The 24,322-nt window shown below is 38.3% G+C and overlaps 1 protein-coding gene across 6 annotated transcripts in view; it reads right to left on the bottom strand.

Annotated features, from left to right (window-relative positions):
• Positions 1-24,322, bottom strand: part of RBMS3 (RNA binding motif single stranded interacting protein 3) — a 701,354-nt gene that overhangs the window by 297,581 nt on the left and 379,451 nt on the right. For all 6 annotated transcript variants that reach the window (XM_088164438.1, XM_088164432.1, XM_088164435.1 and 3 more), the window contains one exon: positions 22,622-22,680. In XM_088164438.1, the coding sequence (XP_088020564.1) occupies positions 22,622-22,680 (59 nt within the window). The remainder of the gene's footprint in view (positions 1-22,621; positions 22,681-24,322) is intronic.

The following is a 24,322-nucleotide window of genomic DNA, read 5'->3' as shown; positions in this document are numbered from 1 at the left end:
TTTGGATGTGCTTTGGGCAATGCAACAGGAATACACATAAGCCTCAGGTACTATATACTGGGCAATTCCGAATCTCCTCTAGGCTTTTAAAAAAAAACCAAAATAAGTATGTTTATACAAACACATATACCAGAATGTTCTGCACTAACACAAAGCAAATAGCCCCTGCAAATGTAAGCATACCCTAAGCAGCCAAATAATGTGTTCAGTTTCAATTTTGTGGGTAAATATGAACCATGGAAAGAAAGTACAGATATCTTCAAAAAGCACAAGTGTCCTAAAAGGAGCAAGTGGTAGTACCTGTTGCCTGATGAGACAGCTGCCAGAGGAGAGAGCTGGAGAAAACAGGAACAAATGTGGAGGGCTGTTGTTCTGAAATATTTCCACGATTTAAGGAAATAAAAGGCATTGGTGATACCGAATTAAGATCTTTGCTTCCCAGTGTACATAGCTTGTACATAGCATTTGGGAAGCCATTTGATAACAACTAGCACTGGAATTTTGTCCTGTCTTGCAATGTCCCTGAAACAAATGTGTTTACCCTGGTAATCCGCTGATTAAAGGAAAAAAATAGGGCTGCAAGGCTGAGCTCCAGTTGGATCCTGTTTCCCCACAAAACTGGGAGCATCTCCAACAGTTCTCAGGACGGTCCTTGATTTCCTAGGGGCTTCTTCCCCCCAGCTGCTTCACAGCTTGCTATGGGAATCAGGGCAAGCTCATTCCCATGTAAACATACCCAAGATAATTTGTTTGGGAAAGAGAGGCATCAGCTTCGACCACAAAGACAGCAATCTTTCCTGTAAGTTTGTAACACCCTCTGGTGCAGCAGAACATGTCAGTATTGCATAAGAAATTCAAGACACTTACTTTATTCTATTTGTGGTATATATTATTATTAAATTCATGTTGAACACAAGACCGAGTATGTTTTAAATTTTACCAAAAGCCTAGTCATGTTCCCATCCTTACACTGGGCACTATTTCCCAGATAGAGAGAAAGGTTATCTTCATACTCTGGTCTTGGTCTACTTTAGCCCAGGAAATACAGTGGCTACATTACTGGAGCTACTTGCAACATATGTCTTATGAAAATGATCTGAGGGAGCTGGGTCTGTTCAGTTTTGAGAACAGATGACTCAGAGAGGACCTCACCAATGTATATAAATATCTAAAGGGTATGTGCCCAGAGCATGGAGCCAGGCTCTCCTCAGTGGTACCAGGCAATAGGACAAGAGGCAATGAGCAGAATCTGATGTGCTGGAAGTTCCACCTGAACATGAGAAAGAACTTCTCTACCGTGCAAGTAAAGAACAGATTGTCCCGAGGGGCTGTGTATTCTCTCTCACAGAAGATATTCAAGAGCCCTCTGGACACAATCCTGTGCCATGTGCTCTAGGGTGGCCCTGCTCGAGAGGGAGATTGGACCAGGTGATCCCACTGTGGTCCCTCCCAGCCTGACCCATTCTGTGATTCAGTGAAGAGCAGTTTTGGCTCTAATCCGATTAAGAATACCTAAATTTTACTGAGAAATACCAGTGGTGCAATCAGTGTCACAGCATATTTCCTGAAAGATTGTTCTGGTTATAATGCAAGCAGGGCCTATTTTGGCTAAGAGAGGCAATAGTTATTTAGCTAATTCAACTAACCAAATGACACCTTCACCCAGGAGGATAACAAAAAAAGTAAATGTTACTCTCAGGATCCTCCATGCTCTCTGGGTATTATATATGGCTAGAGGGAAAAATGTCTCATAACAACCACTGACCTGCAAAATCTGCTCTACCACACACTTTCTTTAAAACTCTGTATAAGGGTATTAACTGTACATCTCCCACATCCTGGAGTGCTGGGAGATCAAATGCATCCAAGACTGGGAGGCACCCAGATACTTCAGTGATGCAAGCTATGGAAGAATTCAAGATAGACAGATAATCCTCATTTATACCATATGGGGAAACACTGAAGCAGAGAGAAGTTAAGCAACCTATCATTCAAAAAATATACGTGGCGTGTGCCGTAAGGAGAATTTCATCCCCTCTTTCCAGTACTTCAGACATTTGGAACAAGCTTCAAGATGAAGAATATTACTGGAAATAACAGCACGGGAGACAAGTGACTAGCAGATTGCCAACTACATAGTCCAGTGCATATAAAATGCCCTCTCCTCTATCCCATCACTGGCATTAGCATATAGAGCACAAAATGACTGAATGCAGCATGACTATAATCATTTTGATAGCGATTGTTTAAGTCAGTCAAGAGAAGAGCTGGCTGTCACTTCTAATCCTTTGGTTTGAAAGGTGGCAGCACCAGCTCTGCCTCAATCCCTCTGCAGGATCTCACACCTCTGAGCACTGAGGGCTTTCTACTACCAAACAAGTTTCATGGCAATGTACTAACTAATGACATTGGAAGAATGACTCTTGATTTCCACTGGCATTACCTCTGCCTGGGTGGTTCTTTTCTTTAAAAGAGTTATCAGTTAAGGAACAGCAATTTAGAAGCCATAAATGTGGGGACAGTGAGTGTTAACTTTGCTTGCAACAACAGATTAGAAAAACAGATCGAGAGTTACAAAAAAAAAGAAAGGGCAAGAAACTAAAGATGGACTGGTAAGAATTACTGCAAACCCTGCACTTTTGAAACACAGGTGTAATAAGAAGATATTACAGGTATTACAGATATACAGGTCCAGAGAGCTTATACTTCCCATGTGTTCATTCAAAACAGTTATATACCTACTGTATTTTCCATGTGCAAAATAGTCATACGTAGGAATTTAAACTACCCATGAAATCAACACTTTAAAGAACTATTGTTTTACTAACAAATGTTCAAATGAAAGCTCAATGTTTTTCAAAAGTGTTTACAAGTCAGAAAAATGTCCTGCCATGTCTTTAAAAGAATAAGCACCAATATTTCACCAGATATTTTAATACAAATTTTGTCAAGCTCAGCCAGTCCTCCAGAAATGTCCAGTTTAAAACAACGCATCTTTTTAGAATGACTGGAGCTATAAAAAACATATTTATAATATTAGCAAAGAATGTATAGCAATTTGCTAGGGCAACACTACATCAGAATTCAAAGATACAATTACACAAGAAAGCAGCTTACTTAAATATGAAATTTTATGGCTGTCCTTACATCACATACATATTTAAGCTTTTCCAGAAACAACATTGACATTCCAGTCAATCATTTAAAAGGAAATACAGGTGTCTGATTTTTATTTAGTTATCAAAAGCCTTTCATTGTGTAGCACTACATTCAGCAGTTCTCTTGATTATCTCTAAAAAAAAAAAAAAAAAAGTGCTGAGCAAAGTACCTTGACACACTCCTGCCTTCTGATGGGAAATGCTGATGGAATACTGTCCTACCTCCAAGACTACAATGTGTGTCACACTAATGTAAATAGTACTTTCCATAAACAATTACAAGTGTGAAGCTCACTGCATTCAAATAGTAATGGAGAAGGACCACAAGGATGTACAGCCACAATAAACTCATTATCAATTCAAGAGCATATGCATGGGAACATATCTGCAACTGCTTATCCATCACTACTGCTACATTTTTATTTTCATGAGTCACTGTAGCTATAATTTGCATGAGGTGTATTACTACCTGTTTTTAGTAGATAAATTTGGAATTTTCACAGCACTTCTAGTAGCATGCATGGCCAGAAATCATTATGTTTCCCTACAACTGTGCAACACGAAAAAGGGAGAATCTCCTTTTTGAAACTCAAGTTTACTACACAGCATTTTAAAATGCAGACTTCATTTTTATCATTCAATAATTTTATTTTACTTGCCGGGACTCCCTGTTTTAGTTTTCCTAACTTCACCAATTAATGCAGACCTTTTCTGGCTTATATGGGTTTTATGAATTCTTTACCTCCTGGAGACAGTTGTAAAGAGTTTTATGAGATGCACATGAGACAGCAAAGAAAACTCAGAAGGTTTAATCCTAGCTTTGCCAACACTTTCCCCTGAGACTGTGGATAAAAGACAACCTCACCCTCTCTCCTCCAGTAGCTTCAGTTTCCTGAAAGGATCTCAAAATAGACTAATAGACCACCTGTGAGGAGAACTTAAATTCCTTAAACTCTTATAAGGAATAAAATTTCTCACTATTAATAATTTATTCCTATTGCTGCTCCATTTAAATAGAAACACTGCAAAACCACTTCACATGTCTATTAACTCTGAAGTGACCAGTAGCCCATTATTTGTGACAGTTCTCCAGTTTGAGCTTACTCAATCTTCCTGTTACATCCATTAGGACTCTTCTATAATCTCTAAGGTAAAGACTTAAAATGCATTAATTCAGAGCATTTTTTCAGAGTCCTCCTTATTATTACTTTTCCTTTTTTCTTTTTAGCATTTATTAGTGGCCTACAGCAATTTTCCTCAGGCCAAGTACTATCATCAGTGCTTCCTAATCAATCACAATCACAGAGACATGGTCCAGAAAGGATCTCCTCTTCATCAAATGGCAGAAAATCAGATTCTTTTTCTGTTATTCATTCTATCAAAATACTAGGTCCTGGATGACTTTCAAATGATAATTTACAGGACTTTTTGCAGAAGGAGTTGGTCAACATATCCTAACAGACATAATCTCTAATAAAGGATTTATTTGTTTCAGGAAAAGCTCATATCATTTCTTCTTTTTGTAGCAGAATGTGCCATGTTTACCAACTGACAAGGATATGCTTTATTTGTCCCTCCAGCCTTTATTTGCTCATTAGCTGGGGCATGGTTTTGTTTGAATGTTTCTCCTACTTGGGGTTGGTTGGGTCTTTTTTTCTTATTTTTAAGGTGATTGGTAATACGTGATGGTACTGTGCTCCCTTTGAAACAGGAGTGCAGACCATTAAATGTAAAAATTATCCAAAGTGCCCTTTTTCATAGAAACATTAAGGTTGAAAAAGTTCTCTGAGATCATCACTAAGCCAGCACCATAATGTTCACTGCTAGATCATGTCCCCAGGCGCCACATCCACTCAGTTTTTTTAACAACTTGAGAGATGGTGACTCAGCCACTGCCCTGGGCAGCCTGATCCAATACCTGAACATTCTTACAACGAAGAATTTTTTTCCAAACATTCAATCTAAACCTCCCTTGTCACAATTTGAAGTGGTTTCCTCTCATCCTGTTGCTTGTTACTTGGGAGGAAACACTTGACTCTTACCTTGCTACAACCTTCTTCCAAGTAGTTTTTGAGAGTTATAAGGCTCCCCTCTGAGCCTGAAAGGCTCTCTGTTACAGCCAAGATCCTAATTTTTAGAGCCCAAAGCTTTGCTCCTCACCTTGAAAGCCTCCTGTGCATGGACAAATCCTCATTTCAGGGTAAAATCTCCTCACAGTTCAAAGCCTCATGTTCTTCATTTTAATACCTCACTTGGAGCATCCAAAGACATATTTTTAGGGTGTAAAGTCCTATTTTTAAGGCCAAAAGATTCATTTGTAGAGTCCAAGACTGCTTATTAATACAGAAGGAAGAGAAGAAATGATGGTTTCATCAAGGTTCAAATGACTAAATGACAGACTAAGCATTTGCTTAATTACTGAGTTGTTAAAGTTTACCTACAACTGACATGTAATATCTAGAAAACAGATGATAATAGCAAGGAAAAAAAAATAAAGGGGGAGGGCAGATGTGATAGCTGTGTAGAAATATAAGATAGAATGTCATTAAGGAACAGTGAGTCTAATTACTCATTTAACCAACAAAGGGTAGAACAGTAAAGAAGGGGCCTCAAAATATTAAGAAATCATTCCAGAAATAGCACTGATGGAAAAGGAGAGATATGCAAGGTTCATGCCAGGATACCCACATATCTATCAAATGGCAAAAATCATCAAATTATTAAAATCACCTATGCCCTAAATACTTATTAAATAGGACTTCCAAAGTACATCTAAGATGTGTCAGACTGGTTTGATTCCATATCAGATCATAAAAACTACAATCAATCTGCCTTTAAATTAGAAAACAAAACAAACAAACAAACAAAAAAAACCCAGAAGAAAAAACCAGCTACAACCAATAAAAGCCCAAGAGAAAGGAAAACAAAAATGATTTAAAGGCACTGATATATAAAATCCCAGTTTACAATGTCACTCACACACTTACCTGGGGTAATGCATCTTGTTCTGATCAGTTTCATACCAGCAATTTGTAAACAAACCAGAGGGTTTGTTCACTGATGAACAATAACACTGAATAGAGGTCAGCAGAAAGTTTTACAAGGAAAGAGTGCTGGAGCTCAAATTTATATGTTGAGCTGAGTAAATACAAGAAAAGAGGAGTGCATTTTAACATTGAACTATAGGATTGAAGGGTAAGAAGCAAAAACCAAAGAGGGAGATGAATTAATTAGTATGGTGCCCAGAGGTAGGGGAGGAAGGATAATGAAGAGTAGTGGGATTAAATTAGGAAAAGCAAAATTTAGGCTGAGTATAAAGAAGAAAAAAAAAACTTACTAATAATGAGTTTTATTATTTCGGGAATTATTCTCTCAGGTGAACTGATGGAAACACCTGCCTAAGATTTAGGACTTTTAAATTTAGGTTGCTCAAAGGCGTTAACGCACGAAACACGAAGTATGCACAAAGGCACGCGAGCTTTGGGGAACAAAGCACAGACGGAGCAAGTGGATGCCACCACGTCCTGCCTCAGCTCCATGGCTACAGCACAATTACCAACAGGATCCTCTTCAAGAGCTGCCCAAAACACAGCCTGCACACAAGTGGCACAAGCTCTGCTTTGGAAGCACTGCCCACGTGGAAAAGAGATGGGCATGTGCACAAGTGGGAGTGGCAGGAGTGCCTGGCCCTATGGGGCTCCAAGCACAGCGGGGTAAGGACACATCAGCACAGCTGGTCTTTGCTCCCAGTTCCAGCATCAGCTCTCTCTGCCACCCTTCCAGGCCTTCCAGTGTGATGGCAACAGCAAAAGAAATCCATAACCAAAATTGTAGCTCTTTGTTTTTCTAAATCAGGTAATTTTGTTTGGATTAGTGAGCCCATGCCACACCATTCAGAGGCCAGGCTTGGTGCTCCAGTCACATCACTCTGCTTTTGAGCACTTTCTGGAGTCAATAGTGCAGTTCAGAGGAACAGCTGCTATTGCTCCTGCCTCTTCATTTAGTTCATGAAGGCCAAGCAAGCCAGCTAACACCATCATAAAACAAAATAAAGCATCCCTTCAGAAAGGGCTGCAAGACAAAAATGCCATACACTGCAGTTGGCAATCTGATGTCTTGTTTATAGCACTTTCCCTGCTATCTTAAGTGGGAAACATCACCCAAAACTGTTCTAACATTTTTTCCCTGGGGTTTGCTTTGCCTACCTCACATAAAAGTAAAAAACAGCAAAACCCTTGCAGGCAATTCTGAGAGCACTGCTGGGACCACAACTGGATAAACAGTTTGTGCCTAATAACAGGCAGGCTGTTCACCCAAGTGAAAAAGAAGGGTTAAACACTAGCTTTATCAGGAAATTTGAGGCTTTACACTGGAAGCAATTTGTTCAATGGCTATTTTGACCATAGAACTTCCTAATCTCAGTTCCCATAAAGTTTGGCTTGGAGCCAGTCAGAATGGTTCGTTTCAGCTGCACAGATATCTTCCACAGAGGAAATAAAAGGATTTCAAACCCCGGTGTCATTTCCTTTGGTTCTCGGCTCATTCAGAAAAAATGTCCTTTCGGTCAGTGATATCTCCAACTTAATTCCTGCAGCATGACTTTAAAAAAAAAGAAAAAAAAGTCTTTGTGGGAAACTTTTTCTGAAGGTTTGGAAGTGTGCCCTGTAAGCTCTTTGCCAGTTGGTGTAAAATACCTTCTTTGCTCACAGAAGTTTGCAACGAAAAATGTCCTCTTCCCTTCTACATTAACTCTGAGCTTTCCAGAAGTTTTTATTCTAGCAGTCACCATTTAATACTTAAAGGAGATGTTCAAACTCATACACACAGATGAGTTTACAGAACTGTGCATCAAAATAATCCACTAAACGCATTTTAATCACAGGGATTGATGCACGTGCAGCTTCAAAAGTAGTAGTGCAAGCAGAACAAGCAAGCACTTATCAAGTGCAGCAATGTATTTGCCAAAAGTATCATAGACTTTGAGACATTGTAAACCTCGGTATTTCGCTTTTGAGAGTAACTGACAAACATCTGAAGATTCAGCCCCGACTCTGAAAAGTGATCCAAAAGATCCAAACAGGATATGTTTAAAACAAGCATGCAGGGCAGCCAACATAAATACCAGGAGTATAATGTCCTCTCCAAGTGAGTGGGATACATACTCCTTGAGGCTGCCACCATCTTAAGCACGTAGTCAGGGTTTCACTGAAATAATGGAGATAACATTTTTGACACACAATCTAGCTGTAATGATCAAATTTATTCCAAGCACGCCAGACCCGTGAACACTACCTTTACATCATCACGAAAGGAAGAGGAAGCTTTTCAAATATATCCTCAGGCCTGTGGTATTTCTGGGAGTCCTACAAAACAAAATACTGAGGTGCAGGGCTCGGTATAAATGGCAGCATTTGTGGGTTCTGTAATAGTGAGCTTACGCATCCTTTGTCCTGAAATGAACTTTGAAGCACCAGGATGCCTAGGAGTTGACACAGGTTTCATCAAGAAGATTGATTTTAGTGAAACTCAAAGCCTTCTTCAGTACTGTGCATCAGCATGCATCTAATATTAAGTATACACATCCTGAGGTGGCCCCATCTTATGTTCAGAAAATTCAGAGAGCAGAGTAAATGACACATGCAAAATGGAAACATTAATGAGTTGAACCCTACTGTCAACTTCAAATGTCAGTGCTGATCTTGATAATTAAAATACTCTTTCTAGGAAAGTTCACCACCAGATCAAAATTACAGTTTTACTTATTTATTAATTGGGCCTTGTTTAACTTATACTTAAATGCTCAGAATTGTTTTTTCCTGCACCATGATTGAAAGTGTTGTATGAGATAGACTGAGACATTAAGTCCTCATAAACACAGATACATTCATATTTACATGTATCTCCATGTATATCACAAGCTCCTTGATAGCACTGCTCTGCACAGGGTAACTGAGGCCTTAGAACTGAAGGCCTTCTTTAGGTAAACTCAGATATTTTCTTACAATGTCTTGAATAGCACAGACAAGATCTTCAATCTGTGGATCTGTACCAGAGAGGAGATAACCTATAATATTAGATCTTATTTCTGTTTTCTGAAGGAATGCGGGATCTGGAGGGATGGGGGTGTTATTAAATAAATTTAAAATAAAATAAATAATGAAGCACAATTTTCTACGTGCCAATCTAAACATTTCTGTATTGTAAAGTTCCCTCTATTTAAAACATTATTTACCAGGATAAAATAACAGTGCAGAGATACTCATGAAGCATATAGAAAGAAAGGCATAGGGGAGATTTACAGAACAGATTTTTCTGAGGATAAAGTGGACCTACACCGTAATTGTAATGGTACCTTTTTCCTTTTTCCCATTCTTTTCTAAAGCTGTATGTAAATTCAAACCAAATGTTGACTGGAAATTTTTTCCCCTTTTACATTCCACTCTTCTTCTCCCTTTCAGGAATGCCAAACACAGGAGCTGAGTGTCAGTAAAGACTGCCCAAATTAAAACAAAATTTCTGGTTTCACTTAGTCCTATGGGTAACATGTGCTTCTACTCGTCCCTAAAACACAGTGGGAACAAGGAGTTTTAAAAGTGTAATTTGAAAATCCTATTTTCTTACAAGCCTTATTAATATGAAATGACTTAGTGACAGTCAGAACTACCATTTAAAATAATAGAAGAACATTTCATAGCCAGTCCTCTGCCTTATCCTCACTTCCAAACTGAAAAGCTCACCTTGCTGGGATTTTGAAGGTTAATTTGACAAAATCCACTTGGAGTTTTTTTTTTTAATTCTTTAATGTGCAAACCTGCAGACATTTCCTAGGCCTCACACTGGCAAACACACAGGTAATTTGCAAGGAGATGAACTGTAACAGAGCCACACTTCACTCCTCCAGCTCCTGCTCCCAAGCATTTCAGACAACCATCACAGCTTCCCCCATGCACTCTCAGGCACCCCAGTACAGCCAGTCAGGCTGGCTCAGGATGAGTGACACATTTGCCCTCTATTTTAACTCAAGAGCCAGGCTTTTTCTTCAATAGGCTGCCCTAGAAGCTGTTTTGCAGGTAAAGATTTGCTCAGAAGGGCTGTAGATAGTGTGGTGGAGTGTCACAGTTCCAAGAGCCCTGAGCCAGCATCCAGCCACAACAGCCCCAAGGAGAGCTTCCCTAAAGGGAACATGCATCCCAGCTGCCTCCCCACAGCTCCTTCTGGGGTGCAGCTACTGAGACTATTAAAGCAGTTGTATGAAAAAACATGTTAAAATATTTGCCTGGCTCGAGACTCAGAACAGTGGAGGAACTCTTTGAAATAAGTGCATGCACTGGGGCAAGAATCCTGACCCCACTCTCAAGCAGGCTAGTGCCACAACTCCTGCTGTCATAAAAACCAAGTTGCTCCAGCCTCCCTACCAAAATTTGGCTGCCCCGGTGGTCAGAAACTCTCACCCATATTTAATCACGGCCTGTTTACTCTCACTTAGCCTTGCTGCCAGTATTGTGCACACATTTTTTTCCCTTGCCTAATACAAGACACAGATTTCTTCACAGACACTTCTGTTTTGCTCTGGTTTTGTGAATGTTCTTTTAAATGCTATGTCTTCCATTCCTCACCAATCCTTCTCTATAGGCTTTCGAGTAAGAAGAGCCTCAGCATCTCCAAGAAATAAACTGAGACCATAGGAGCATGAGTTTGACTGCATGAAAGAAGGAGCAAACTCTAGCTTTTGTCTTTAGGGCAGCAGGAGGAGGGGGAGCTCAAATAGCTTACCTGGATGGAAAGAAGTGGTAGGAACAACCCTATCAAATAATTTGGGAGAAGAAACTAAAGTGGGAATTACCCAATTTAATATGCCAACTATTATTTCCATGTTTTGCCCACGGAAGAGCTGCACACAGGGGCAAGCAGGTCCAGGTCCAGCTGAAATGCAGAACTATGCAGAAAAACAGTAACTAGAGTGCTCATAGAGAACTTTTTATCATCCCTACACAGATTGGGCAAAATGGGATGCAATGCAAAGATCACATTTTTAGGTGCTATTTCAGAGAGCAGTTGCTTAGGAAGCCCAGAACAGATGCAACTCTTAATTTTAAATGACCACAGAGAAGGTTATGGGACAAATTGACAAAAGAGAACACTAACAAATTGCAACAACAGATGGTATTCACCCTCCCAGTTTGAAAAGAGCTCCAGGATGCAATAACTGACTACACACACTAAGAAGTGGTGTGCAGGTTTGTTTTTTTCCCTAAAACTGACCTTATACCTGAGGACTGGGAGGTGGCACACATGCTCCCAATGTTCTGAGAACACCCTAGGTAAGATCCAGGTACATAAAGGTCTGTAAACTTGATGTTATACCATGAGAAATTACAGAAACAGAGCAAAATCCGATACATTGAAAGAGTTAACTTGGCTTTTGTAGGTTTGTCTCACAGACCTATTAGAGTACTTTGAAAAGGTCAACAAGCCTGTGGATAAGGGTGATCTGGCTAATATAGTCTGCTTGGATCTCCAAAAGACATTTGACAAGGCCCTCACAAAAGACTTCTTAGGAAACTAAGCAGCCATAGCTTAAGAGGGAAAGTTCTTGGGTAAACAATTGGTTAAGAGATAAAAACAGAGGGTAGAGGGCATGGTCTTTCTTACAAGGGGGAAGCAGAACTAGTGGACTTCCATAAGTAACTTTGCCAGGACGCATACTGCAGAACACACTTCTAAATGACAAGAAGAGGCTAAGCAGTGACGTGACAAGATTATTTAGGAGACAAAACAGGAGAAGCATCTGTGAAGAGCTGCAGAAGAACCTTATTAACGTAAGCAACTGGGTAACAAACCAGAAGAAGAAATTAAATGGAAATAAATGTAGTGGTGCACACGAAAGAAAATTCTGGCTTTACATTATAATGCCCTTTGAAATGTCTATAAAAGTGTCAGCTTCCTATTTGCTCAGAAAGGCAAACTGAATTCCGGGAATTATTACAAAAGAAGCAGTAAGCAAGGCAAAGAACATCCAGCAGAAATATCTACATATATTTCCCTGTCAGGCCCTCCTTTCCCATAACTTTTGAACTGACTGACCCCATTCAAGCAAATTTGACAGAAAAAAAAAGCTCAATCTCATTGCTAGACACTGGTGAAAACATATCAGAAGTTAAATCCCAGCAGCCTCAGAAGAATTTGTTGCACAGCATACAACCCCCTCCTTTAAGTGTAACAATTTTACCAATTCTGCAGTAAAAACCCAAGAAAATAGAGCATGGCAGGCAGAGCTATGCAATTCTTTCTGATGTAAGAACTCAGATTCACCCAACTTGATAAATATGTATGTATCTCCAAAACTCGAAGCATACTTAATGTCTGTTTCATTACTTTCTTCTCTAATAACTATCTATACCAGCAATAAAACCTGTTTCTATTTAAAAAGGAAATTACTAAAAACAATGTGCAACAAATAAATAAAAATTTAATAGTAAACTATGGAGCACAGATTTTTTTTTCCCCCTCAGTTTTGGGGCTTTTTTTAAAGATACCTTCCATCAATTCTGTGGAATTTACCCTACAATTTACTGTGAGCTGAAGTGACTGACAAGAGCTACCAAGATACCTCAGGCAAACCAGGTCACTCAGACTTTTTCTTGCTGTTTTGTGATTAAAGGCTGACCACAAAAACCTTTACGTTCTGCAGAATGACATGCTTGGTTGGTTAAATATGCAGGCAATTAGCATAGAGATAACATGCATTTAAATGGAGGTCCCATTGACCCCCATCTCCTGACTGCAACCTTTGCTCTGAAAGAAGACAGCTTAGCAAAAATATTCAATTAATAAAAAGCCATGAAGGGCAACAACTCCATTTCAATTAATTTAAAAATAAATAGTGTTTACTGCTCCATATTTAATAAGTTAATAAAAAACAACAGCACAACTAATATCACAAGCAGCAAAGGAATGTGCCTGAAAGATCATATAAAAATAGGCAACTCTTTTTCTGCTTTGTTTAAAATAAAACAGAACTGTATGCATTCTATACACAATGAAATAAAGCCTGTAGTTTTATACATTTGAGCCCCTCTTGTCTTGCCTCTGCCCATGTCCTATCCAAAGTGTGATGCTACAACTTGCTGAAGTGACTCCCATCCCTCTCTTCAAGCATTCCCTACTGTTTCTATCCTCTGCTCTCATACCTACACCTCCCTCCCAAACTCCTTGTTGGGCAAAACCAGCACGAGCTCTGGTTCCACCATAGAGGAGCAACTAGTGAGTTACTGTAGTTACTTCAGCTGGACCAAAACTAAATTCATCCCATGTTTCTTGTAGCAAGACAACTGAGTGTCCATTCCACATAACTGCCCAATTTCTGAAAATATTTAACTTGGTTCTATTTGCAAGTCCCAGCCTTTTTTTCTTCAAATTGGACAATAAGTTGTAAACTTCTACGTGAATAAAAAATGGACAGCTTGAAGACTCTGAAATTGGAAACCAAACTAAGAAAATTTAACCATTTGTAATTTTTTATTAAAACTTGTAGTTTGGGGGGTCCAGAGAAACCACATATCACACCACTGCCATCTAATGGAAGAAAACATCAGCCAATTTTTGGTCCTGGGGAAGACCAAGTCAGAAAAAAACTATTTCATCAAGTAGGAGAATCATTTCTAGCACCCCTAACATGGCCTCCTCCTTTTCTCATCTATAAATTTAGCTCTCCTCAAAACATTCTGGGTTGAAAAAACACACTAACTGCTATCCAAATGCATGATTATTCTCAGTAGAGCTGAAAGACTGGTTTGGTTTGGTTTTTGGGGCTTCTTTTGGTGGTTTTTTTTGGTGAAGAATTCAGTAATTTAAAGAAACATCATTTAACTCCATTCAAAATCCTAATATTACTTATGGTACCTAAATTGACTGTGAATCCTGTTCTTTTTCAAAGACCTAGACTGCGAAGTCCATAGGGCAAGGTTGCCTTTTAGTTATTTTTTTGTAGAGTACAATTGTTTTCTTCACTGTTGATTAGCACCTAGAGCTTTAGTGCTCACATATATGGCTACAATAGCCTAAATAGATGGAGCAATATGATTAATGCCCAGCAGTTCCTTTCCCAGAAGTGGTGTGGGCGGGTTTTTTGATCAGCAGTGAGTGAGCTACATCTTTATTGCCAGCAGTGATGATTTTTCTCCTGTGTTGCACATCTATTCCTGTTCAAGCAATCCTACACCATCTCCAGACAGGCAGCCCTCAGACACTCAGAAAGACAGATGTAATAAAAGTGATGGCACAGTCTCTCAGTGTTTCACAGCATACCCTCTACCAAGAAAGGGAACATTTACTTAATTCACTTGCGTAAGCGAATTCTACTCTTCAAAACAAAAGCAGGGGGTGTGCAGTAATCGGAGAAGAGCAAGCACTGACATCTCTGCTGGCAAACCACAGAAGTGAAGTCGCATTGTAACTCACAGATCTGATCCAGAATGCTGAGTACCCACGTTCAATAAGAGCCTGTCAATTGGATTCATTATCAAACTCTCACTGTATCAAGGCAGCATGTGTTTGGCATATGCTGTAACCCAGTGGGCTCTACCAAAACTCAGGACCTGGGCACTGTCCTCCTCCTGCCTCTGCCCTGGGTTTCGCCAGGTTGGCTGCTGAAGGTCTTTAGACTTTTGAGAAAATAACTTCTGAAAAGAGTACCATCACTTTTAGAAGAGATTACTTGCCATCAAGCAGCCAGAGGCCAAACAGATTTACTGGTGTATAGGATGCTGTACCACGGCATCAGAAAAAAAAGCTTAAGCAAAGTAATTCTTCAAGACATTTGAAAAAGCCAAGGCATTGTAAGGAAGCTTTCAACAAAGCTGATTATGAGCCATTGTTCAGATAAAAAAATATTCTCTTCTGTTCATTTTTTTGTGATATGAAATAGATATTTCCAAATCTGCTGAGACCACTAAGAGCCTACTAGCATTACCCAGTCCCAAAATGCACTTCAAGTGCATGCCAAGCTATTGGCAAAGTTTTATACAGATCAATGAATCAAAACATTAATCATTGTGTACAAATAGAAATTTTACTTTTTTATTTTTCTGGAAGGAAACAAAGTTAAACCAATTATTTGTCAGCGATATGGGCCTGCAGATTTTGGAAGCAGTAAATTAAGAATAATCACAGATTAGATATGTCACAGAATACTTAAGCGTCTTGGGTCTCCTTACAGAAAATATTTGCTAGGCCACGAGTTCATTTATGAAAAGATAATGACCCAGGAAATTTTTTCCTTAACTGCAAAGAAGCCATTTAAGAAAGTGTCTGGGGAACTAATTAGGAAGGAGTTTCCTCTGTAGAGGACCTGGCTTTAAACTCAATAAACAACTTTTAGAGGTCTTGCTTGAGACAGAGCGCTGTTTAGAAGTGGTCAGGAATGTTTGCTGAGGCGCAGCTGCATTCTGCAGGCTTTGGGATGGGGATGTCTCTGAGTCCTCACCACAGTGACACACTGGCCAGGGCTGGCATGCTCCAGCTAGGATGACTTGCTGGGCACAACTCATTGGATCTTTTCCTATTTCACTTCAGCAGACGTAAAAAGCATTAAAAAATATACAGACAGGAGAATCTCATACCTCCAAGCTAAAATGAGATTTTGCAAAACACTTGCACATTTGCCAAGACATAATAATGCCTGCTGGCCAACACAACAGGTGCCAGGAAAATTGCTTTGTTATGATACCTAAACACCCGTGAACATATCATCTGTAAATTTAAGGAGACAACTATGTAGTTATTTTATATATATATATATATGCAGCATTCCCACCCCACATATAGTTTCTGGTAACTTCTTAAAGTGGTCAGATTTACAGAGCATCATAGCTTATGAGCCTGGAGATCAAACAAGCTTTTATTTGCTAAGCTAGGGTGTGAATTTACACTTCATTCGTGAGGGAACAACCTCATGTTTTTTTAGTGGCAATTCCTTTCACTTCATTTTGATGTATGCCTGCCATCAAGGTGTTTAGATGTCTCCTTTAGGTATTTTTTCTTAAGACTGGATGCTTGGTCTCATGCGGTTCCATAGTAACATTACTTTTTAATTTATACAGCAAAAATATTATCTCAACCTTTACTTATAAAAGCCACAGGAGTAAAAGTAAAAAACCACTGAAATTTAAAAAAAACTCCCAGAAAACAGTCTAAAAATCCTCCAAATATTCGCAAATTTCAAACAACTAGCCTCATGTTGTTTAATGTATCTTATCAAAAGACACAGCATTGCAAGATTGCTTTTTTCCTTTCAACTGTTTCAAAATGGGGACTCAGTGACACTGTTGAAGACTTTGTCCTTCTGCCTCTGGAGATTTGGTTTTATCAGCTGGCTTGCTAACCAAAAGTGGTGCAACTCAGCATAGTTTGTGCACTCTGTTCAGGAGAGCCAGGAACAGAAGCATCAGAGAGTTGTGGCTGCTGCAGGTCAGTGGTGAGATGGATCAGCAGAGCCACAGATAAAACTTGCTGAGCTCCTGCCCCACACTCAGCACATGCCCAGCTTTCAGAAACGGCTCACTGTCAGAAAATCTGATGAATTAAAATAATCCATATTGATACACTTTTAATAACTTGATACCTATTATGCCAATCATTACATAATGCTTCGGAGGGGATCAAAAAGGAAAAAAAAATGCAAACAAACAAAATTAATGCACAAAAAACCCAGCATATCTATTGCTACTCTGGCATCAAAAATAGGGCTGATTTATTAGGTACACAAGTCTAGAGTTTCAAAATTAAATAAGTCTGTTTTACGAATTATTTACTTTCTACAAGATCCATTTCCCCTTGAAGCACACTGTGCACGCCCTCCTAGTGTGAACAGTTTACAGTCTGTGATCAGGCACAGACCTACTTCTCTGGATTTTTTTCCCTTTCAAAATGGCAATTCTGAGAACCATAAATTACACAGCACAGTTATTGTAATTCGAGCTTATTCCTAATAAATAAAATTTATTAACTAAATAGCTTTCTATGCAGCTTAGCTCTTTCCAACCAGCTTATTAGTTTACGTGGACTTGCTTCACATTGCTAGTCACAACCAAATTGTGCCATCTTAAGTATAAGAATATGAATTAAAAAATATAAAGTAAAAATGCATAATTTCATATAATCAAAAATAAACTTCACTCTTCATATAATATGACCAGAGAATACTTCGTAAAATTTGAAGTTTTGAAAGTATTTTATCTAACACACATACCAAGGTATATCTACTATATACGAATTTAAGTTTTATTCATACTTATAAGTTTATATTTATAAGTTTATATTCATACTTATATTCATATAAGTTTTATTTGTCAAAACACCAGAGCAGAAACCTCCAGTTCATTAAGCTCCCATGCATTAGAGTATTTAGGGATGTTGGTGAGCTTAAGCATATGAGAAGCACAAGGCAGGACAGATTCCTTCTGGGAGATATGAAACATCACTTTATCTTGCCATTCCAATTATCTCCAGCACTTATAGTAAGCCTCCAGTTATTCCATTTTTGTTACACAAATAAACTCTCAATTTATAAAATAGGTCATGGTAAATTTTATGTCCTGGTCTAAAAATAGCAAAGCAACCGGAGAAATAAAATTGTATGTGATATATGGTGGGTTAACACAGATGACCTCATGGCATTTTTGTTTGCAATAAACCTACCACAATCCTAATGAGTGCATATCTGCATCCATCCAGTTTTAATATTTTAAAAAGAAATAGATCATTGATTACATTTCTCAACTAGAAAATACTAAAATTATAAACAGTCACTGTGTCCCCTTGTCATATTAGGCACATTTCTCTCCTAAGGCAAACACTGCTATTCAACATATCAAGTCACCCAGGGTTTGAAAAAATATACATAAAATGAAGAATATACCATTGGAGTGTTTATCTCCTACAAATTATTGTGATTCATAGGATTTATTTATTAAAATAAATAAATAAAAAATTCTCACAGGTGAAATTTCAGACTTTTAGTCATTCTTCTGTGCTCATCTTCTAAGGTATTAGCAAAATACTCAAAATCATGCAAGCCCCTGATTAAACCAGGAAGCAAATATGCATGCATGCAATTACAGTGTCTGCAAGGGCAGACGCAGATGACAGTAATTCATACTCTAAGAAATGGGCTTGTGTATTTGGCAGATTAACTGTTCTGTATTCCATTGCTATGAGGTATGGAAACTGTACTGTGAAACAGCCATTACTCATTCCCTCAGCTCTGAGCACGTAGGTCTATCAAAGGCAAGCCAGGCTGGAGAGGCTGGGGGGCGAGGGCTGGGAAGAGAAGAGTCTACACGTTTCAGATTAACGCTTCTCTTGAATGCTTTCTTTTATTTCATTTCCCCCGCTTTTTAAATGAGCAAATACAGTAGGCCCAGAAGGGGAAATGTGTGAGGGGAAGAGTGAGAAAGGGGAGGGAAAGGGAAAAAGCAAAAGCAGCCAAAACTCTCCAACTTGTTCATTAGGGGTTTTGTGTTCGAACATCTGAATGAATCATGTGTCTGTTTTTAATTATTCTCCATATGTATTTGCTCTTTGCTTTGTTCAGAGATTTCTGGCCATGTTGTCATGACTGTGCTTATTTTGTTTTATATATTGTTCTGTTACAGGGTGATTGTTACTTCTCCTCTGCCTCACTTAACAGTTATGCCACCAACAAAGAGCAATCTGAAAATGAGAGGTTATGTCAAAAGGTGTCCCTAGCGAACTCTCTTGCAGCCTATATGATTACTTTAGATCTGACTGCTTAATTCAGACCAGGGAGAGAAATCCTTAGATAACAGTGTTTCTTATAATAGTGTTTCTTATCATGACAGGAATGCTGTGGGTATTTTTTTAAAATCTGAGGAATAATGGAAAATGACTTAAAGTACATCACTGGATGTTTTCCTCATTTCTCCAAAAAGAAAGCTAACACTTCTTGCTAAGCAGCAACCTGTTTTAACAGATCTGTTGTTACATGGAGGTTTTGAAATTATTTCCTTGCTAAATTAAATATTTCTACTTTCAGCTTTACTCTATACCTTGGTAAACACACAAATGACACTGAAATAACTTCTGCAATCACTAATCACGTGATAATTTCTACCATTTCCTTGAATTTAATCCACCCTACTTCATTGGATACACATCACAGGATGATGTGCTCATTTAACAAGATAATCTCGTAGAAAGTGAGACCCAAGAAAGGCAGAAAATGAGCGAGACCCAAAAGACTGGAAAGCAGCAAACAAATAGTGTGGGGTTTTTCCTTTTTTATTGTTTGCATACTGGGTTTTGTCTGGGGGTTTCTTGGGTTGGGTGGAAAGCAGGATTGTATTGGGGAGGGCAGTCAGTGGTTGCTCGTTGTTTTTTGCTGGGTTTTTCTAGGGAATAGTTGTAGACTCTACGGTTTTAGAGACAGTTTCAACTCCTGGAAAAATCTTGGAGCAAACAGTTGTATGAATCCATTCACAGACCCTGAAAGGTGGTGATTAGTCCTATGCAGCACAGATTCAGAAAGAGTAAAAAATGTCATATCGCAACCTTATCTAAAACTATGTAACCAGTTTTTGAATAGCTCAGTATTATAAATTTTAGTTAAACCTTGCTTTTCTTTCATAACTTAAGCAGATAGGAGAAAAAAGCGCTAGCTGAAAATGCTGTGAAGTAGGTGTCAAACTGATTAGCAGATACAGTTTAAAAAATAAATTCTCAATGGCTGAGTATTGCACTATCTGGTGCACTGAGAGGGTTTCCTCAAAAGTCTTCCTCAAGTCTGTTATTATTCACTCTTTTCCACATTATCTTGTCCAGTGGATTAGAGAAACCATTTATTAACTGTGAAGAGGATACTAAAGAGGTAAGTGCTGCAAGCACTCCGGAGGCTTAAGATTATACTCAAATCTTAGTAAATTAAGGAGACCACAGGAAAAAAATAGGATAAAAATTTAATACAGACAAATGAAAAGTTCTAGCTCTAGGAGGGAATAATCAACAACCTAGAGCAGAGAACACAATAAGGAATGCCTGCCTGGCAGCAGCATTGGAAGAGACTAACAAAACCAAGGGCTGCACAGAATCTCTCAGCATAAACCAGCACCATTCTTCTCATGCAACACCTTGTGCCTCAGAGATGCATCTGTATTTTCAACACATATAAAATTATTTATATGTATACATCAACAAGGTGGAGAGTTGTGTGATCACAGAGAAGACAAATGAAACCTCTCTGTACGATTTAAAATTATCATATCTAGGCCATCTAAAATCCTATGCCCAGCTCTAAGTTCTTCAGGTAAGGAGTGAGCTGATTAGAGAGACCAGCAAAGTGCAATATATTGAGAAATTTAAAACAAAAATTGCCTTGAAGGAAAAAGTTAAACAACTAGTGTTTAGTCTAAGGAAAAGATATGGCAGATGCAGATCAGGCCTCAAATATATATGTTTGCTGCAAAAAGGAAAGGAATAAACTGCTCTACGTGTCCACTGGGGATAAGAAAAGAAGCAATAGACTTAAATTGCATCAAGAGAGATTTGGGTTAGACATTAGGAAATGCTTCATTATAGCGAGGAGAGGGAGTGTTATCACAGATTGCCTGAGGAGCTCGAGGAATCTCCACCACTGGAGGCCTTTGAGTGAAGGATCCAGAAATACCCCTCAGCAGTGGGTTAGAGTTGATCCTGCCCCAAAGCAGGTCCTGACCTCTTCGGGTCCCTTCCACTTCTGATTCCTGGGAAGCTTTTTCTTTTTTTTTTTTTTTTTTGGCAGCCTTACTGAAGAGAAAGGAAACTCTATCCAGCATTTAAAGCAGTAACACATCTATTCTTTTTATGTCATAAAGCATACTGTTAATAAATCCAATTATGTTTATGATCTTTTAATGGCTCTACTTATGTCATAAAGATCCATCTTTGAAAATAAAAATAGATATCTCTGCCCTACAGTGTAATACAACAGCATGAAAGCAAACTAAAAGAAAATACCAACTCATTGTTATATGGCTCCTATTAAAATAATCTTAAAGCTAACTATAATATAAAGAACACTAAACCCAGACATTTTTCTTTCTCAAAATTCTACAATTCATATTCTTTACAATATTTTCACTTCACATTTTGTGTTTCACAAACAGATCCACTCCTTTCCTTGTTTACCACTGGCAATGGGAGCAAAGGAAGTTCTGCTCACAAGAATATTCCTTTATAAAACAATCCAAAAAAAAGCAAAGAAACCACCAAACCCCAAACACAATGAGGTCCTGTTCCTGATATGATATTCAAAGAAATACAGAGTGATGTTATCAGAATTCTGCCAGAAGAGTGCCCCAAGGAAATCAAACGCACGTTCAGGCAAAAGCAAATGCACAGCAGTGCAACTTATGACAATGGCCCATGACAAATTGGTTGGTGGAATTTTCTAAGACTAGAACTGCAGTATTCCAACTTGCTTTTCTCCTGAGTAGATAATGAATGCTGTTTCTGCCAGGCAATAGATAAAATCACACACTTCTACAAATTCAAAAACATCTTTGGTACGGATGGCAGGATTTTTCTCCTGTCTCATATTTTCCCAGAATGTTTCTCTACTGCTTCTCTTCATCCCATATCTGGCCACTCACGAGATAGTCTTAAACTGCAATGCCTTTTTACTAACACATATAGAAATGCTGTCCAGGATGTGCTTCTTTTCAGGAGAAGCCACTGTAGTAGATCTTATTACTCCAAAAGTATTCTGTACACCACTAGTGGAAAGCTACAGAATCATTTTAAGGCACAGTTTCTCCCCCAAGGACCCAGTGACACTGCAGACTCATAAATGAGTAACAATTCTAGTCCTGAGATACTATTACACACTTTAGTCAATATTTTCCTCAGCAAACACAGCTACACACACATATATGCTATATTTAATTTAAAAATATTTTCATACATTAGCAGAAAAATTAGGAACGTAAAACTGGAAGAGGAATTATTTCTATATCTTGGTATTGTAACTTGTAGATCTATTTGTGTCATAAAAAATAGTTTCTTCTTCCATTAGCATACGCCAAGACTTCACAAAAATATAAAAATTAGACCAGTTTTTCCTTGGGAAACTTTTCCCAAAGGTTTCTCAGCTTTATATAGGAAATCAATTTGCATCACTGATGATATCATTCAAATCAGACAGCACTATGTGGTTAGAAGGTAATTTACTCTTCTGCCGAAGCAATTTGATACTTGTTCTGATTTGTGATTTTCATTTTGTTTGTTAATGAAAAAAATTAATGAGCAATGTTACTGGAAGCACAACTCAAAGCTTTGGCATTATTAAATATGTTTGTAATATACTGTGCATTATGTTGATTGCACAGTTGGAGCCAGAGCTTTGGCAGTCAAGCCACCAGTCAATCATTCAAACTGATAATGAACTCACAGGGTGGACACATTGCACGTACCTTTGCACTGATTTGTGTTTTTGTCAAGAATTGCCTTTGTGGATACAATTTTCCCATACCTACGGAGAAAACAAAAAACAGAGGTAAAAGTTACTATATTTTAGTAAAGTACATAGTGATTTTTGCATGCATATATAATACATATCCTAGGAAGAGGTCTAGAGCCCTTGAAAAATGTTCATCTGATAACCCTGGAGAGATCCCTTATGCCACTAGTTTAGAGTTCCCCTCAAGAGCACTTGCCACAACCTGTCCATCTCTGGTCCAGGCACTGCCAGCATAAATGCCAATCACAGTAAGGATTTTAGAACACTGACACCAGTAAAGAGGCTTTTTTGACTAAATTATTTTAAGTTTTTTTAGTTTCAGTACAGATGGACTACATTCCGCCAGGATGAACGAAAATGAAGGAATTATGGTCACTTTTTATACACAGGCATGCACAGCTGTGCATCCATGTCTATGTATATACACTCTATCTAGTTTGGATAAACAGAACCTTTGAGGTTGGTGTGCATCTCCCAGCTCTTTCCAAGATGAATGTTAATACTCATTTGAATTTATATCACCTTACTAGATAGCATGGCACTGCACTGCAATTTGATAGACTTAGCATGGTGAAGGGGGAATTCAGACAGCTACAACTTGTTATATAAAGCAACTAGACCATAAAATAGGTATCTGTGTTTACCTCACAGAGATTAAGACTAAAAATGCAGACTTAATAGTAAGTATCACAAAATCCTGGTAAAAGATCACAGAAGATGATAGTTACGGATGAACATAAGACATCAGAAAAATAAGTAAAATAATTTTATTTTTCAAATCACTGATACATCTTGGTCTTCATTGAAGAGAATTTCCCTTAAAATGCTCTCTCCCACATTTTTTTAAAAAGCATTATTGATACTCTGATATATTGGGCTTTCATTTGGAGGACTTTACCATGAAACACAAATTTCTACATCCACAAGGGACACATCACCACAAAAGATTTAAGAAAATAATATATTGTAATGGCAAAGCAACACCCATGGAAAATAACAAAAATCAATTATAAACCATTGAAACATGGTAGACAAATGCTTATTTGGTTAATTTTTATTAAAAGCAATATAGATTTGGTGTGACTTCTACTTGAAATCCAGAAACCAGAATGTGAAAAACCTTGCTGCTATTCTCTTCTCTGCTTCAGGAGGAAATCCATGTCTCCCACTACACAGAAAAGAACTTAAGAACTCTAGGGGCAATTAGAGCACTGTGCCACATATTCATGGACACACTCTTCTTAGTTACCCCCTCCCAAAAAAAAAAAAAAAAAAAAAAAAAAAAAAAAAAAGGAATGGTACCATAACTCAGAGCGTAAAACAGACCCTTGACTTTCAGCCTGAGATCAAAAAAACACTTAAATACCTCATGAAGGAGAATAGCACGTATGGGAAAGACTGGGAATAGTACTAACTAAACATACTGTTTGATACCAGCAAAAGTTTGAGATAAAGTTCTCAGCTGAATTTCCATACTGCAGGTGACATGTAGCCACTCAGCTTGAGATAAAGGTCACTGTCTCTCCCTCTCTCTTTACTCTGCTTTCCTGAATGATACAAAGTGAGACTTTCTATTTCACTATTTTTCCTTTCCCTAAGAACCTGCAAAAGCATTTGTTTTCATTTGACTTCCATTTGAGGAGGAAAAGCATGT

This window comes from Sturnus vulgaris, chromosome 1 (assembly GCF_052056855.1).
Source record: "Sturnus vulgaris isolate bStuVul1 chromosome 1, bStuVul1.hap1, whole genome shotgun sequence".
Lineage (NCBI taxonomy): Eukaryota > Metazoa > Chordata > Aves > Passeriformes > Sturnidae > Sturnus > Sturnus vulgaris.
The sequence above is the reverse complement of the archived record's forward strand: the minus strand, read 5'-3'. Positions and strand labels throughout refer to the sequence as shown.